Consider the following 13,696-nt stretch of genomic DNA (forward strand, 5'->3'; position numbering starts at 1 on the left):
TAGAGTACGCGGTCAGGCCAACTTATGGCTAGGCAAACGACTAAATTAGCCTCTGCAATAACCGTAAACATTGCTACTCTCAGTAAAGCCTCGCTATACCGGCCTTGAACTGACTCTGAGCGTGCACGGGCGTCTATTTATCCGCCCATGCTCAACGTTATTGCCGGCAGAGGCTAATTGCTAAATCGAGGTACTCGTGTTGTACCTCCTCTGGAAAAGAATGGCTCAACTATTTCACTAATATTAATTGACGACCATTACCAGAAAACCATCGTGCAATTTTCAATAATGAGGACCATTACCTATACCTAGCTACAAAAAGCAGTCAGGCCAAAACCTGACTAGCCTGAGTGACTGCTTGCTACGGCCTTGATGCCTAGTTAATTTAAGTGGCCAACTAGTAACACATATCATCAATGTACGCACTTACGTAGAATAAATGTATACTATGTGCAATGTAAAGGAGGCCATTCCTTAATCATCACACGCACATGCACACACACATTCTTACCTCATAAGCTGCCAGCCATGCCTCGTAGCTTAGGTCGCCATGGTAATCATCCTCTGTCTCTTGCATTTTCCCGGAAACTGCGATCAAAATCTTTCAGAACTCTGACCACTTCCTAGGTTCCCTCCAGAATCACGCCACCGTTTTAGACGTGGTACGCTCCTTGAATTGTTTGTCATCGCTTTCTGTGCTTAAGGTGTCCATGATAAATATATCTGCAAATATAATCACACAGTTCTCACTGTCAATACTAACAATTCAAGTGTTGTATTCAAGAAGTCAACATGCATACAATCATAATAATAAGGGTATTGCTGTATTAGGCGCCACGGCAGGCTCGGCAGATTATGGGAAAACAAAGCTTTCCATAACAAGTTGTTGAAGTACATAATTATTAAGGTACAAGCAGTTAATTGTACATTACAAGCTTTTGCTGAGCTACAGTACATCACCTTGAACACTCTAAACTAAAACAACAAGATCAGGAAGTTATACCATAGAAGGCATATAGATGGTATAACCTTTCAACACAATTTCTCTGCTATTATGTACAGCAGAGTAGTACCTAGTATGAGCCTGAGGCATTCTTGGCTTCAGACAATAATAATTATGTCTTCATAATAATAATAATGTCTTCATGCAGGTAGTTTCTGATGACTGTCATATTGGCTTCAGTATATCAACAGCTGCAACAATCCCTGTCTAATAGAACCTGGCATGGAACATGCATGTATGGCAGGCAGCTGTAAAACAACCACCCTGAGGCTATTATGTTTCAGAACTGCTAATCACTCCTATAGTGAAGTTGAACTGATGTGGAGTCAGATTGCATGGCAGTCAAACATTACATTATATATACAGACACTATACTTTTTTCTCAGTTCTTGCAACAGATCAGTTATACACAGCCTCACTCGTGCATGTGTCACAACTAGTATGCTACATAGAGCATAAACAGGACGAATTAGATAATTCTTATACGACAGATGTAGTTGCGCATTCCAACACCTAAATACTGGTTACTATTAATGTGTTCATTCTCCTAAGTAGTAGAGAAGAAGAATTATTTTGAGTTGGTAATGGATGAAGAAGACCTGTGGTAGAAGCGCTTATTATATAACCATAGTCTTTCATGCACTATCCAGTTAATTTTGGATTAAAGCCATGAGCTGATGGCAGACAGAGGAATGTACACAATGTGTGCATGGGCGGCTGAATACCAGAGGCATATTTATTATATAAAGCCAAAACATTTATCAGGTCTGAAATATATCCACCCATGCACGTACACACACCAACTGGAAGTCAAGATTTGAACTCCCTTGTCCACACAAGCAGGAAAAATGATTAAAATTATCACAAATCAACCAATCTTCAAAATATGCTCCACTACGCACTCCTATATACTCGAGTCCCCCCCTTTCAATCATAACTTGGTTCCTTATGTTTAGATCTACACCCCAGTTTACGTGCAGTCATAAGTATAAACGAGATTTAATTTGACTGTGTACAAGCACTAACACAGGGCCAGAAGTGGTAGTTTACAGCTTGTAAACTATGTTTGTACTTGCGAGTGTACATCATAGTTTACAATGTTGTTGAATTTTAGTTCATCTACAATAGTTTCCTTCATAGTTTACAAAGAAAGTTAATAGTGTACAACGTTGTATACTTCTGTAAATGAACTGTTTTGGCCCTGTGTAATGCATATCATGGCTTCAGTAAGCCGCCTAACTGACGTGATGTGAAGCCGAATAATGGATTTTGTTTACAAACATGACTAATCTTGTGCAATTCAAAAATGCTCTCATTTAATTGTCGGCATGACAACAAAGATCTATACCCTGTGTGACTTTTTATTGTTTTAGCTAAGTGATTTTTGAGAGAAGTTAGAAGTGAATCTATATAATTTATATAGCACTGTTATTCATGGTTTTTGAGGCAGCATTATGAAGTTACTATTTGTTGCATTGGTTATACTAGTTGAGCTAGCTAGTTTAAAAGCTACTTTTGTACATTACCACATAGTTCCTGAGAACTCCACTGCTCTGTGCCAGTACTACCACAATGGAACCTGCTTCACACTAGACCACCTCCACACTAAAATTAAGAACTCAGGAACGAACATTACGATCAGCTTTCTCTCGGGAGATCACCGTCTAACATGGAACATGACACTAAACTATACCGTAGTCATTCTGAACAGCGAGCAGAGTACGATGACAGTAACAAATCGAAGTTCTCAGATTTCAAGAATCATATGCAGACCATACACACAGATTGCTTTTGTAGAAATTAATTTGTTTAGTTTACATGGATTGGTGATACAAGGATGCAGAAACAGCGGTAATGGTGGTGCTATCTATCTGAAAAGTGTTCAATTGGCCACCATTGTCGAGTCGTATTTTGTTGATAATCAAGCAATTCGTGGGGGTGCAATTTATTCAACCCAAACAGATTTGACTGTCCAAAATAGTACTTTTATTCACAATTTAGCCACCTCTGGTGGTGCGATTGCAGTGAGAAGTGGTAATTGTTCAATCACCAATTCTCACTTTGTCAGGAACCAGGCTACTTTACAATATACCTATGGAGAAAATAATGGCGGGGCTATACACATTTACAGTGACGTTGACCACACCTGTATAGCCGATACAGAATTCATTGGAAACAAGGCTCTTAAATCTGGAGGTGCAATCTCAAACAATTTACAGGGTACTACCCGCATTATGGGGTGTTCCTTCAAGAATAACAGTGCTACTAGTGGGGGAGCTATTAGCACTATCTCATCACTACTGAGCACAGACAATGTGTTTCAGAACAACACAGCAAGAAACGGAGGTGCCATATATATTGATCTTTATGATATCAACACAGAAGTGGTGTTCTCTGGTAACACAACACTCAGTAACAACACTGGTATGTATGGAGGAGCAATTAGAAGCGCTGCTAGTAAAATTGTATTTCTAATGAATTCAACAGTTGTGATCAGTCACAATATAGCTAGACACGGTGGTGCGATATATTTGGAACAAAGTATTATACATGTAAACAATGTACAGACGATTCAAATTGTTGAAAACACTGCACAGAGATCAGGAGGGGGGATCTACGCTTTTCAGACCTTAATTGAAATTCAGGATGTACAAGCAAACGTGAAGTATTGCTCTGCATACATAGCAGGCAACATGGCCAAAAATGGAAGTGGAATGTATCTTAGTGCATCAAGTTTCCGGATAGCACTACAACGCAATCTAGTAATCTACAACAACAGTGCCACACAATATGGTGGTGGTGTATACGTGGAACAGGGCTCAAGAATCAATATACAGCGTTTAAGTAGTGCCGAAAGAAGTAAAGTTTTTGCTATCGTAAGTAGTAACAAAGCTTTGCGTGGAGGAGGTGTGTTTGTATTAGACAGTGCGAGTGGGCTGGCTTGCGAAGGAATAAACTCATCGTCAGACTTACACTCTAAGGAATGCTTTCTACAAACAGCAGAACGATTCTCAGATCCAGGATCCCAAATCATGATACTATTTGTGAAGAACAAAGCTACAGAAATTGGCAATGACATTTATGGTGGACTTTTGGACAGATGTCTTATAAATCCTTCAGCTCCGAAACATCCTGACGGCACTTCGTACTTGCAAAAAATAGCTGGATTTGACTGGGCTGGTAACGATACTGTAACATCTGCTGGCTGTCTCACAGATCCAAGAGTTACCTACGGGAATGTTGCCGAGACTTCTCAATTTTTTAACCATGTTTCTTCTGACCCAGTTAGAATTTGTTTCTGTACGGACATTCATTTACCAGACTGCTATAACAAACATCCACATCCCACTGTGTCAGTAAAAAAAGGAGAGACGTTTACACTTAGTGTAGTTGCTGTGGACCAGGTGGGCAGGCCAGTCAATGCCATGATCATCAGTTCACTCCATTCAGAAAATAGAGGAAAAGGACGACTAAAGGAAGGACAGCAACATCGACGAATAAATAATAACTGCACAGAGCTCAAGTACAATTTGTACTCCGATCAAAATTTGGCATCACTAGAAGTTAACTCGATCGGTCCTTGTGGAAATGAGGGAATATCAAAGCAACAAGTAAACATTGCATTTAAACCTTGCTCATGCCCAATAGGATTCGAAATTCTTTCAGATCCAATAGACTGCTTGTGTGACTGTGCAAATGAACTCAAGCAATACATCAGTAGCTGCTCACCAGAGAATGGCACCATTCAAGTCAACCAAAATGTTTGGATCAAGTACATCAACAACACCAATTTTACATCACATTTTATTGCACACAGTAGTCCATTTGACTACTTTGTGAAAAAGCCTGTTAACATCAGCCTTGCTAATCAAACTGAGGCAGACAAACAATGTGCCTTTAACAGAACTGGAATGCTTTGCGGTAAATGTACACAAGGACTAAGTCTAGTATTTGGTAGTACGAGATGTCTGCAATGTTCTAACTACTACCTCTTCTTGATCGTACCACTCGCTATAGCTGGTATTGCATTGGTAGCATTCATTCTGCTACTCAATATGACAGTTGCAACAGGGACCATCCATGGGCTTATTTTTTACGTCAATATACTAGCAGCCAATCGCTCAATATTCTTACTATTTGACACACCAAATTTCCTTACTGTTTTCATTTCATGGCTGAACCTTGACCTGGGGATTGAGACATGTTTCTATGAAGGTATGGATTCTTATGGCAAGTTCTTATTGCAGCTTGTCTTCCCAGCCTATGTGTTTACTCTAATAGCCATTATTATGCTGTGGAGCAACTGTTCTCAGCCATTTGCACGGATTATTGGGAAAAGGAACCCTGAGGCTACACTCTACATGCTGATACTTCTATCCTATTCTAAACTGATTCAAATCATCATCACAGCTCTAGAGTATGCAACTATCAGCTATCCAAATGGTACTCAAAAAATAGTCTGGATGTACGATGCTAACGTGCTATACTTAGATGTGAAACACATCCCAAGGTTCCTAATAGCGATCCTTATCTTTATATTTGGAACAATCTACACTGTACTGCTCCTCTTCGGTCAACTATTCAATCGCTATTCTCAGCATAGAATAATGAAATGGACTACTCACAAATATTACATTCACTTCATGAATGCACACCATGCTTCCCTATCTGACAAACATCGCTACTGGTTGGGGCTACTACTACTTTCTAGATTAGTTTACTACCTCATCTCTGCATTTGCTGATGAATCGATTGTCATTTTTGTTGTTGGAACAATGGGTTTTGCATTGTTGCTTTATAAGCAGAATAAGCAAGTATACACCAAGTGGACTGAAGATCTACTCGAAACTATTTCAATCACTAATTTAGGAATGTTGGCATTAACTACATTCTATATTAAATTCTCATTGGCAGGTGGTGAAATAAGCAGAGATCAACAAGCACTAGCTACTGTGTCTATGGCGCTCGCTTTCATTGTTTTTCTGTGTATAGTGTTTTACCACGTTCTAGAAATGTGTGGAATAAAGCTGAGTCAACTACCCAACAAAATACTAACTGTGCTCAGATGGCACCAGCACTACCAGCCAGTTCCTATCAGAGAATTTGCTGAGGACAATAATCATGGAACAACTCGATACTCCACCTCTACTCCGTTCATAAGACCTGCAGTACCTGAACACCAACTGAGAGAGCCAGCACTGGACGAACTTAGTCCAGTAAGACCAGAAGACTACGATCCACCTCTTACTGTGCCTCAACCACGACGCAGAGAGATTCCCACACACACTAACATTGATATTAGATTGCATGTGAACTACGTATAACTATAGATAAATACACATACTGTACATAGACTTGTTGTATCTTTTGAAGTGTGCGTATGTATTATTAGCAGATTTTTCATGATTTTTATGTTATGCACTGAAATAATTGCCAGCTATATATATCATCAAACCATGATTCAGCTCTATACCTGTGTTCCCCTGTTCATTTATGTTTATGTTTGCAAATACGTCTCTCAGTTTTAACGCTTCCTGAAAAACAGGAGCTTTCTTGAACACGTAGTCAACAGTATATCTGCAAACAATCCATCTAGACTAAGCTGGCAGAAATCCCATCAGTGCTATATATGCTAATGGACACTATTATATAGTGAGAAAGAGTACAGCAATGTTTTGGAGTGAATTATGGATCTATCTATACATACCTATTAAGCCAATATCTATCTTTTCATTTCACATTCGTGTCCATTCATGTATAAACTATTTTTACATTACATTGCTTCTTCTGTTGACCTTGCATTGATACTTTTCGCTGGTCCGCGAGATTAGAATTAGCTCACGTTTTTTCAACAAGTTTCAGGGTCGAATTGACAGTTCTATGAAACAGATTGTTGAAACTAAGGTCAGAGCTAGTCTATTGAGTTCTCAATGATTCGATGCATTCTATAATTAACGCAATGTATTCATTTTGCCAAAATGGAGATCAATGCATAGGTGAGTTGAATTTGATCCTAGAGCAACTCTTGAAGAGTAAATATATCACTAGCATATACCGTACTTCTTATAAATAAGGTGCCGCTTTTTAGAAATTATGTTTTCAAGGCTGGTGTATGAAGAACATATAGCCAATGAATTTATATGGTGCCTTATGGGAGAAACCTCCACGTGGCACTTTTTTAGAAGGGGGTGTCTTTTAAGAAGTACATAGTACTGTATATATAGCGGGTTATTTTCGAGGCACTACATTTTCGCAGATTGTTTTATTTGGTTCAAATGACCACACCCCATACAGTACATCAACCGGAAGTAAACCAAATTTCTAAGAACTAAATAATTATTTTTAAGCAATCCTCGAAAACATCAAAAATGTAGTGCCTCGAAAATAACCAGCTATAATTATACCCAATCAAACGTGTCTACTGCGCTTTTAACTGTAAGCGCGCACAGCCTACAAAGCTCTGTGTCAGGTTAATTGTGGCGGTATATGATGGCAGGTGACCCTTCTCGGCCACCATACACAAGGACCCTCAAGATTTATAAAAAAAATAGTTTACTGTACATACCATGGCCAATGCCACGTAAACAAATTTGTTTACATTGCATAATTCAAACGGTTAAATGATCGAGCCAAGAAACTGTCCAGCCATGGCAGAAACTTTCCCTTCAAAGAATTTTCTTCCCATGCAATGGATCAATTATGGCCCAAAACCCCACTGACTATAGATCAAAGCAGCCCACTATATCAACAACAGCTTGCCTCTTTGATCTGTGTAATAGGGAAGACTGCTAATACAACACCCACATTACCAGGCAACTGTAAACAGAGACATTTATAAGGATTAAATGTATTTTTCGTATAATTCTCGTAGTATATCATTGCTTTTGACATTTACACTCGATCCTCAGTAGTTGTGAGACATGTTATAAAACTACATTTTAGTGCTCTGGTTGCATGTATTGCGTATTTATTATCAATGGACTTTTTAGTATACATCACATTATGACATTGTGTGCTCAACTGTTAGACTATAGTCTACCATCTGTTTTTACCTCAATAATTACTGTCTGGTTTTGCGACTTTGATTTGGTGTGTACCAATTAACTACGCAGCCAGAATACTTTCACTTCGTGTTTATTGTGGTCACATGCAGGCTATCAGGTTTTACCCACTGTCAACTACATATAGATCGATGACTATTATACTGAGCTTCAATCCATAATACCAGGAGTGCAGATAATACCGAGTTTGAAAATTGAGTAGATTTAGCTATCACGGTTTCATAGTACAGCTGTCAGTGAGTGTAATGAGGGGTAGAATCTCCTTCCTTAGCCTGTTGCTCGTGATCGTGTTTCAAGCCAGGCGAGTTTTGTTCTCTGTGCTTGATTGTGTAAGCGTTCTATTTATGAGCGTATTTTATTTACAAACTCTAAATTGCAGCGATACCATAGACGTAAGTGTAACTAAAAAAATTACGAACAGCTATGTTTAATATATAGTTTCCATTGATTGTATAGCTTCAGCTGCCGTAAACTATATGTACATAAATAATATGCCGTAGCTGAGTGTTGTTTGATTCCCTCCAATCATGCAGCCTTCTGAGGGTGGTAGGTGGATCGTGCTTGCTGAACAGAATTGATGAGTATCCTTGCCAGTTCAGACACCCATCAATCACAGACAAGCCAGGGGAAAAGTATGATAAAAATTAGATGGTTAACGATGAATGCATTGCCATGTAAAACTAATCAAGCCAGTTGTACTTAATTTGGAGGTAATCCAGTTTGTACTTTTATTTAGTGATTAGTTCCTTTCACCATGAATTGCCTTCAAAATAATTGTATCATTAATTTTGCTGCACTTCTCACTAAATGTTACACTATCACTGTTTCTTCCAGTGAGTATGGAATATACAGCACAAAGATATTGGATGGTCCGATATGCTCTATTCGCCGTAAAAACCATCAAGTGAGGAGCATTCAAAACCTTGGTGATGACCCTCGAGTGAAATTCCTTTTCTCACCTGGTATAGAGATCGAGCCACCTAATCAGTATGTGGAATGTGTCCAACCATCAGTCTATTGCATTCAGTATTATGCCTATAAGAAGAGTGCATGGGTTAAATGCATTTCGCAAGAAGAAAATATTCTGTATATACAACCTTTTGAAAAACTTCTTAAAAATGAATACCTTGAAGTACGTGTAACTACCTCTTAAAATTGCTACTTTGATTTGCAGATATGGTAACCAAATGATAGTCATGTACAATGTCACATGTCCTTCGAATCATGTTGCATTCTTCAATATCACCGATATGATTTTGGAGGAACCAAATTGCCCTGTCGGAATGCAGCAAAAGTAAGATCACACTTAATTGTCCATTCATTGTGTTTTTCTGACTAGTTACAAAAGTCATAACTTCGTTTATTTAGCCAAAATTGATGTAAAAATTGTTGTTATTGGTTGGTAGATGTGTGGACTATGTACAAGTGGTACACGGTGAGAATGGGGGGTTAGGATCTTATGAAAGTTGTGGCACTGATCCCAGGCCGAATTATGAGCTCCTTATCTTTGAAGGTGAGGTAATGCGGTTCCATGTAGATTAATTATATTCTTAGAGTCGCAGCCCTCCACAATTTAATGAGCCTGTAATTTTTCGATTGACTATTTTGACAAATAATTTATAATTATAAATAGATATGCAGTATAGAGCCTGTTTTAAGTCACAATAAAACATCCATTAATTTTATTGATTTTACGTAGGTAATTTTCAAGTTATCTTCCGTACCAGTAAGAACAACCGGTTTCCAGGGTTCAAAGCTGTAGTCACTTGTATGGATACAGATGGTGAGGTTTTAATTGCTAGGCTGTATGTTTATGACAGAGGATCTGTATCACGTCACTATCTACTACAGCTGCTGGTATACATAAGAGATATGCCACCAGAGATTTTGTGAAAACTATGTATCTACCTCAAACGGAGGAGCAGAGATTCCTTGTGTATGACCTAACCACGGCCTTCTTTGAACAACCACTGGAGAATCCCAAGGAGCGTCTGTGTGATGAGGTGCTCAATCCGCCACCCTTTGACCCTCTCAATCTCCCCGTCAATGACACAGAGGACGATGATTTCACCCTACCACAGTGCTCAAGACCAACCGCCATTGCCAGGACGACTTGTAGTGAGAAAAATTTTGTGTTATCATCTATAGCTAATCTTTTATACAGCGTCCGGTATACAACCATAAATCATTACTGTGATAATCATAACACACATTAACCACACAGTAATATTGATAATTATTATCATTCACAACACTTTACGCTGTCGTACCTCATGATCAATCTAACACTCCCCCCAGACTACAGTAAAGAGAGGCTGAGTATGGCACTGGCTAACAGGGACTCTCCCAACATTCTAGTGAGGACAGTGGTGGATGCAGTTCTCTCGTGTCATAGGTGACCTGACCAGCTGTAGCTAATATTATTATAGTAAGGGTATACGTGGGATGAGCCTCATCCCAAATCATTTATTAATTTTTGAGGTTAATGGCGTTGTGAAAAACTGATTTTTTAGTCCAAACTGATTGACAAAAACAAAAGGAGTAGATCCAGGAAAAATTTATTTGTGTACAGTGCACTGTAAAATATGATGTGTGGTTTTGACACAAAGTGCGTGGCTATTGTGGCAAACGTGCGTTTTTTCCTGATAGTTGCCACAATAGTCACACACTTGCGTAAACCACACACCATTTTTTACAGTGTGGTTGACACGCACAATTAAATGAATGTGTACCCCTACAGGCAAACGAACTCATATGGGGAACCACCATACTGTCTGTTCAGCAGGGTACCGTGCACACCGAGATATCCAAAGAGAATTAGAATGCCTAATGCAAAGTAAGGGTCCACTAAATTGCTCCTATTGCTTTGAGTTGTGTTTTGTTAGCCAAGAGAATATAAAAATTTAATAGAAACAATATTTATTTAAGCAGCTATATATATAATTACAATCACCCCATGCACTGCTGTAAAGCATTGTGATATTCTTATCTGTATATACAGTGAGATGGGGATCTACACCACTAGAATAACAACCGGAAGTTTTGGAGACCCCATTTGTCATATACGGAGAAGAGGACATCAGATTCGTACAATCCCGACGCTTGGTGAAAACAAGAAGATAAAGTTTATTTTCTCCCCGGGAATTAGACTTGCTCCACCAGAAAAGTAAGTTTGTCTTTTAATTATTGCTTCCCTGATAAATGTATTAATTGTTGCAATAAATTAATTTTGTGCTTTGATCTCTGTAGCGGATAATAAAAGTCAGTTTCTAGAGTAATTGTTGTCGCATTAGATAGTACAGATTCTATTATATATACCTGCTTTGGGAATTATATATACATGATTTTATACATGCGTGCAGCTATGGCAACCAACAATACGTTCTGTACAACATCAGCTGCCCCAAGGGACACCTGGCATTCTTCAACATGACTAACATTCAGCTGGAAGAGGCAAACTGCTTCAACCCAAAACAAAATCGGATGGTGTAAGTGTTTATTACCATAGCATGCACATGCACATGAAGGTGCAACGTCTATATACCGTGGGGTTGGTGCAATCATACAATGTGTGATTAAATGTTAATTACCTGTGCAATCATACAATGTGTGATTAAATGTTAAATACCTGTCTATGTAGGTGTCGGGATTATGTGCGCATTATCAGACCAGGTTCTGGTAAAAGTACTGAAAGTTGTGGAAGTACAGTAACAAATCAAAACCAGAATCAACTAGAGCAAGGTAAATTATAAGCAGATGTATAGATACAAAAAATGTTCTGTAAATAATTATGCAGTGCATTCATAATTATAGTCACTACTGAATACCCTATACTTAAAGGTACAATGAGCATTTTGTTCAGAACCAGTGCGTCCAATACATTCTCTGGATTTGAAGCCACTGTCATCTGCTTTAGACGTGAAGATGCTGATCAACCAGGTAAAAACCTACTATCGTTAAATCTATATATAGCCTTTAATTGAACAGGGTCACAGCTAGTGAGTTAATGCACCCCAAAGTTGATAGCATGTGTTTCAAATCAAGCTATCTCTTTACTTTGCACGGTCTGTCCAAGGTCGACCGCTATAATTCCTTATAGGTCACTGCATGGCTGTTTCAATTTGCCTTTCTCACAGGTTGCACTCGACCGAGGCAACATGACAGTGAAATGACCACTCTCAGCTCGAGGCGCGAAAAGAGGAACCTTGATGAATTTGTGAGTTATATATAATTGAATGCATAACTATACTATCAACAAGTATCGAGTTTATTACAATACTAATTTCCACAGGGAATCATGCCTAATCCGGAAGAGATGGTTGTTATTGGCAACCTTACAAAAGCAAAGTACGCTCTGGTAACTGAAGACAGCAGTACTCGACTGGGTGAAGAGGAACTGAACCCTGCATGTTCTGATCTACTGGCGGACATCAACGTGCAATCCATCCCTGGGGTAACCCCAATTCCAAACTGTGTGCAGAGGCAAAAGAGACAGGAAAAAATCGTGCTAATCAGTGACAGTACGTTATTTTTGAGGCTATAGTTTTACCGCACTATCTATGTCAGATGCATGACCACTAATCCTCTGCATGTTACTATAACAAATTGATGTCTTAGTCTGGTACTGTTTTGACTCTTCTTGCTTCCTTGCAGTGGTTGAGGACAGCGCTATACTGAGTGCTATCGAGAATGAGAATGCTTGCAATCCTGTTCTTAGGAGTTTAGCAGAAGCTACTATTGCCTTAGTAGATAGGTAAGAATAGTTATGTCCTATTATGCAATAATTATGTGAGCTAACATTTATTTTGCAGAGAGAATCCTCAACGTCTTACTGAACTGAGGAAAAGGATTGCTGCCAACTGTACGTATAAGAATACCAATGTAGATATGAGAACGTCTTTTATGCATGAAATGCTCCATGTATTATTTTAATACTATAGATCTTTAACTTTCAGCTTCCCCATGAAGTGGCCCAGCCAAAATTTCATGATACTCAAACAGAAGAAACTTATCAGTGTGTGCATAATTATTGGTAAAAACTTTAATCTTGTGTACTTCTCATCATTGATTTGTGCAAATTCCAATTTTGAGTGTATGAAAAGTGCTAACACAAACAGATATACAGTCTGATTATGGGAGCTTACAATGTAAAAATGATGATATAATTATTACAGTAGAAGAATACGAAAGAATTGAGATTTAAAAAAAAAGTGTGCCAAGTTATTTACATGGCTATTATGAGTGCCACAAGCTGTTTATTGGCCTGGTAGTAGAATCTGGTCAAGGCCTTTAGGCCCGAGATCATTATCTACTACAAGGGCCAATAAACTGCTTGTGGAACGAATTGCCATGTATTAAATAACTAATTTGTTGCCTTGAAAACCAACTTCTGCATATAGAAACCAGCATAGAAACTACTTGCGGCATAGATACGAGAAATAAAAATAATTTGGTAGTTTTGTTCGATCTGTTTTTGGTGGCTGGATTTACAATTGTCAGTGCATTGGAGAGTGGGCTCTGGTCTCAAAAAGGTCAATTTTCCCCAGAGCAACATGCCATATAATTATTAGCCCTACATTATGCCATAATTATACTGGCACTGCTATTCCGAGGTCAAAAGGCAACAATTATA

General features: G+C 38.6%; 3 protein-coding genes across 3 annotated transcripts in view; 2 read left to right on the top strand and 1 right to left on the bottom strand.

The window, feature by feature from the left end:
- Window positions 1-13,696, bottom strand: part of LOC135336778 (uncharacterized) — a 171,751-nt gene that overhangs the window by 143,147 nt on the left and 14,908 nt on the right. The window lies entirely within an intron of this gene.
- Window positions 2,946-6,392, top strand: LOC135337332 (uncharacterized). The gene has a single exon (XM_064533262.1). The coding sequence runs from the start codon at window positions 3,238-3,240 to the stop codon at window positions 6,325-6,327; it is 3,090 nt and encodes a 1,029-aa protein (XP_064389332.1). The 5' UTR covers window positions 2,946-3,237; the 3' UTR covers window positions 6,328-6,392.
- LOC135337333 (uncharacterized) lies at window positions 8,187-13,182 on the top strand. The gene is made up of 18 exons (XM_064533263.1): window positions 8,187-8,365; window positions 8,598-8,696; window positions 8,899-9,051; window positions 9,239-9,358; window positions 9,471-9,577; window positions 9,764-9,847; window positions 9,916-10,182; window positions 10,363-10,459; window positions 10,805-10,900; window positions 11,066-11,230; window positions 11,427-11,552; window positions 11,705-11,805; window positions 11,905-12,003; window positions 12,201-12,280; window positions 12,356-12,584; window positions 12,718-12,817; window positions 12,876-12,925; window positions 13,020-13,182. Exons 1-18 carry the CDS (start codon window positions 8,310-8,312, stop codon window positions 13,028-13,030), a joined length of 2,040 nt encoding a protein of 679 aa, XP_064389333.1. The 5' UTR covers window positions 8,187-8,309; the 3' UTR covers window positions 13,031-13,182.

The sequence above is a fragment of the Halichondria panicea genome, chromosome 6, assembly GCF_963675165.1.
Source record: "Halichondria panicea chromosome 6, odHalPani1.1, whole genome shotgun sequence".
Lineage (NCBI taxonomy): Eukaryota > Metazoa > Porifera > Demospongiae > Suberitida > Halichondriidae > Halichondria > Halichondria panicea.

Coding starts and splice junctions, on each gene's coding strand:
- LOC135337333 (XM_064533263.1), top strand. CDS start 8,310: ATGAGGGGTAGAATCTCCTTCCTTAGCCTGTTGCTCGTGATCGTGTTT. Junction 8,366..8,597: donor GTGATCGTGTTTCAAGCCAG/GCGAGTTTTGTT, acceptor CCAATCATGCAG/CCTTCTGAGGGTGGTAGGTG. Junction 9,359..9,470: donor CCTGTCGGAATGCAGCAAAA/GTAAGATCACAC, acceptor ATTGGTTGGTAG/ATGTGTGGACTATGTACAAG.
- LOC135337332 (XM_064533262.1), top strand. CDS start 3,238: ATGGGGTGTTCCTTCAAGAATAACAGTGCTACTAGTGGGGGAGCTATT.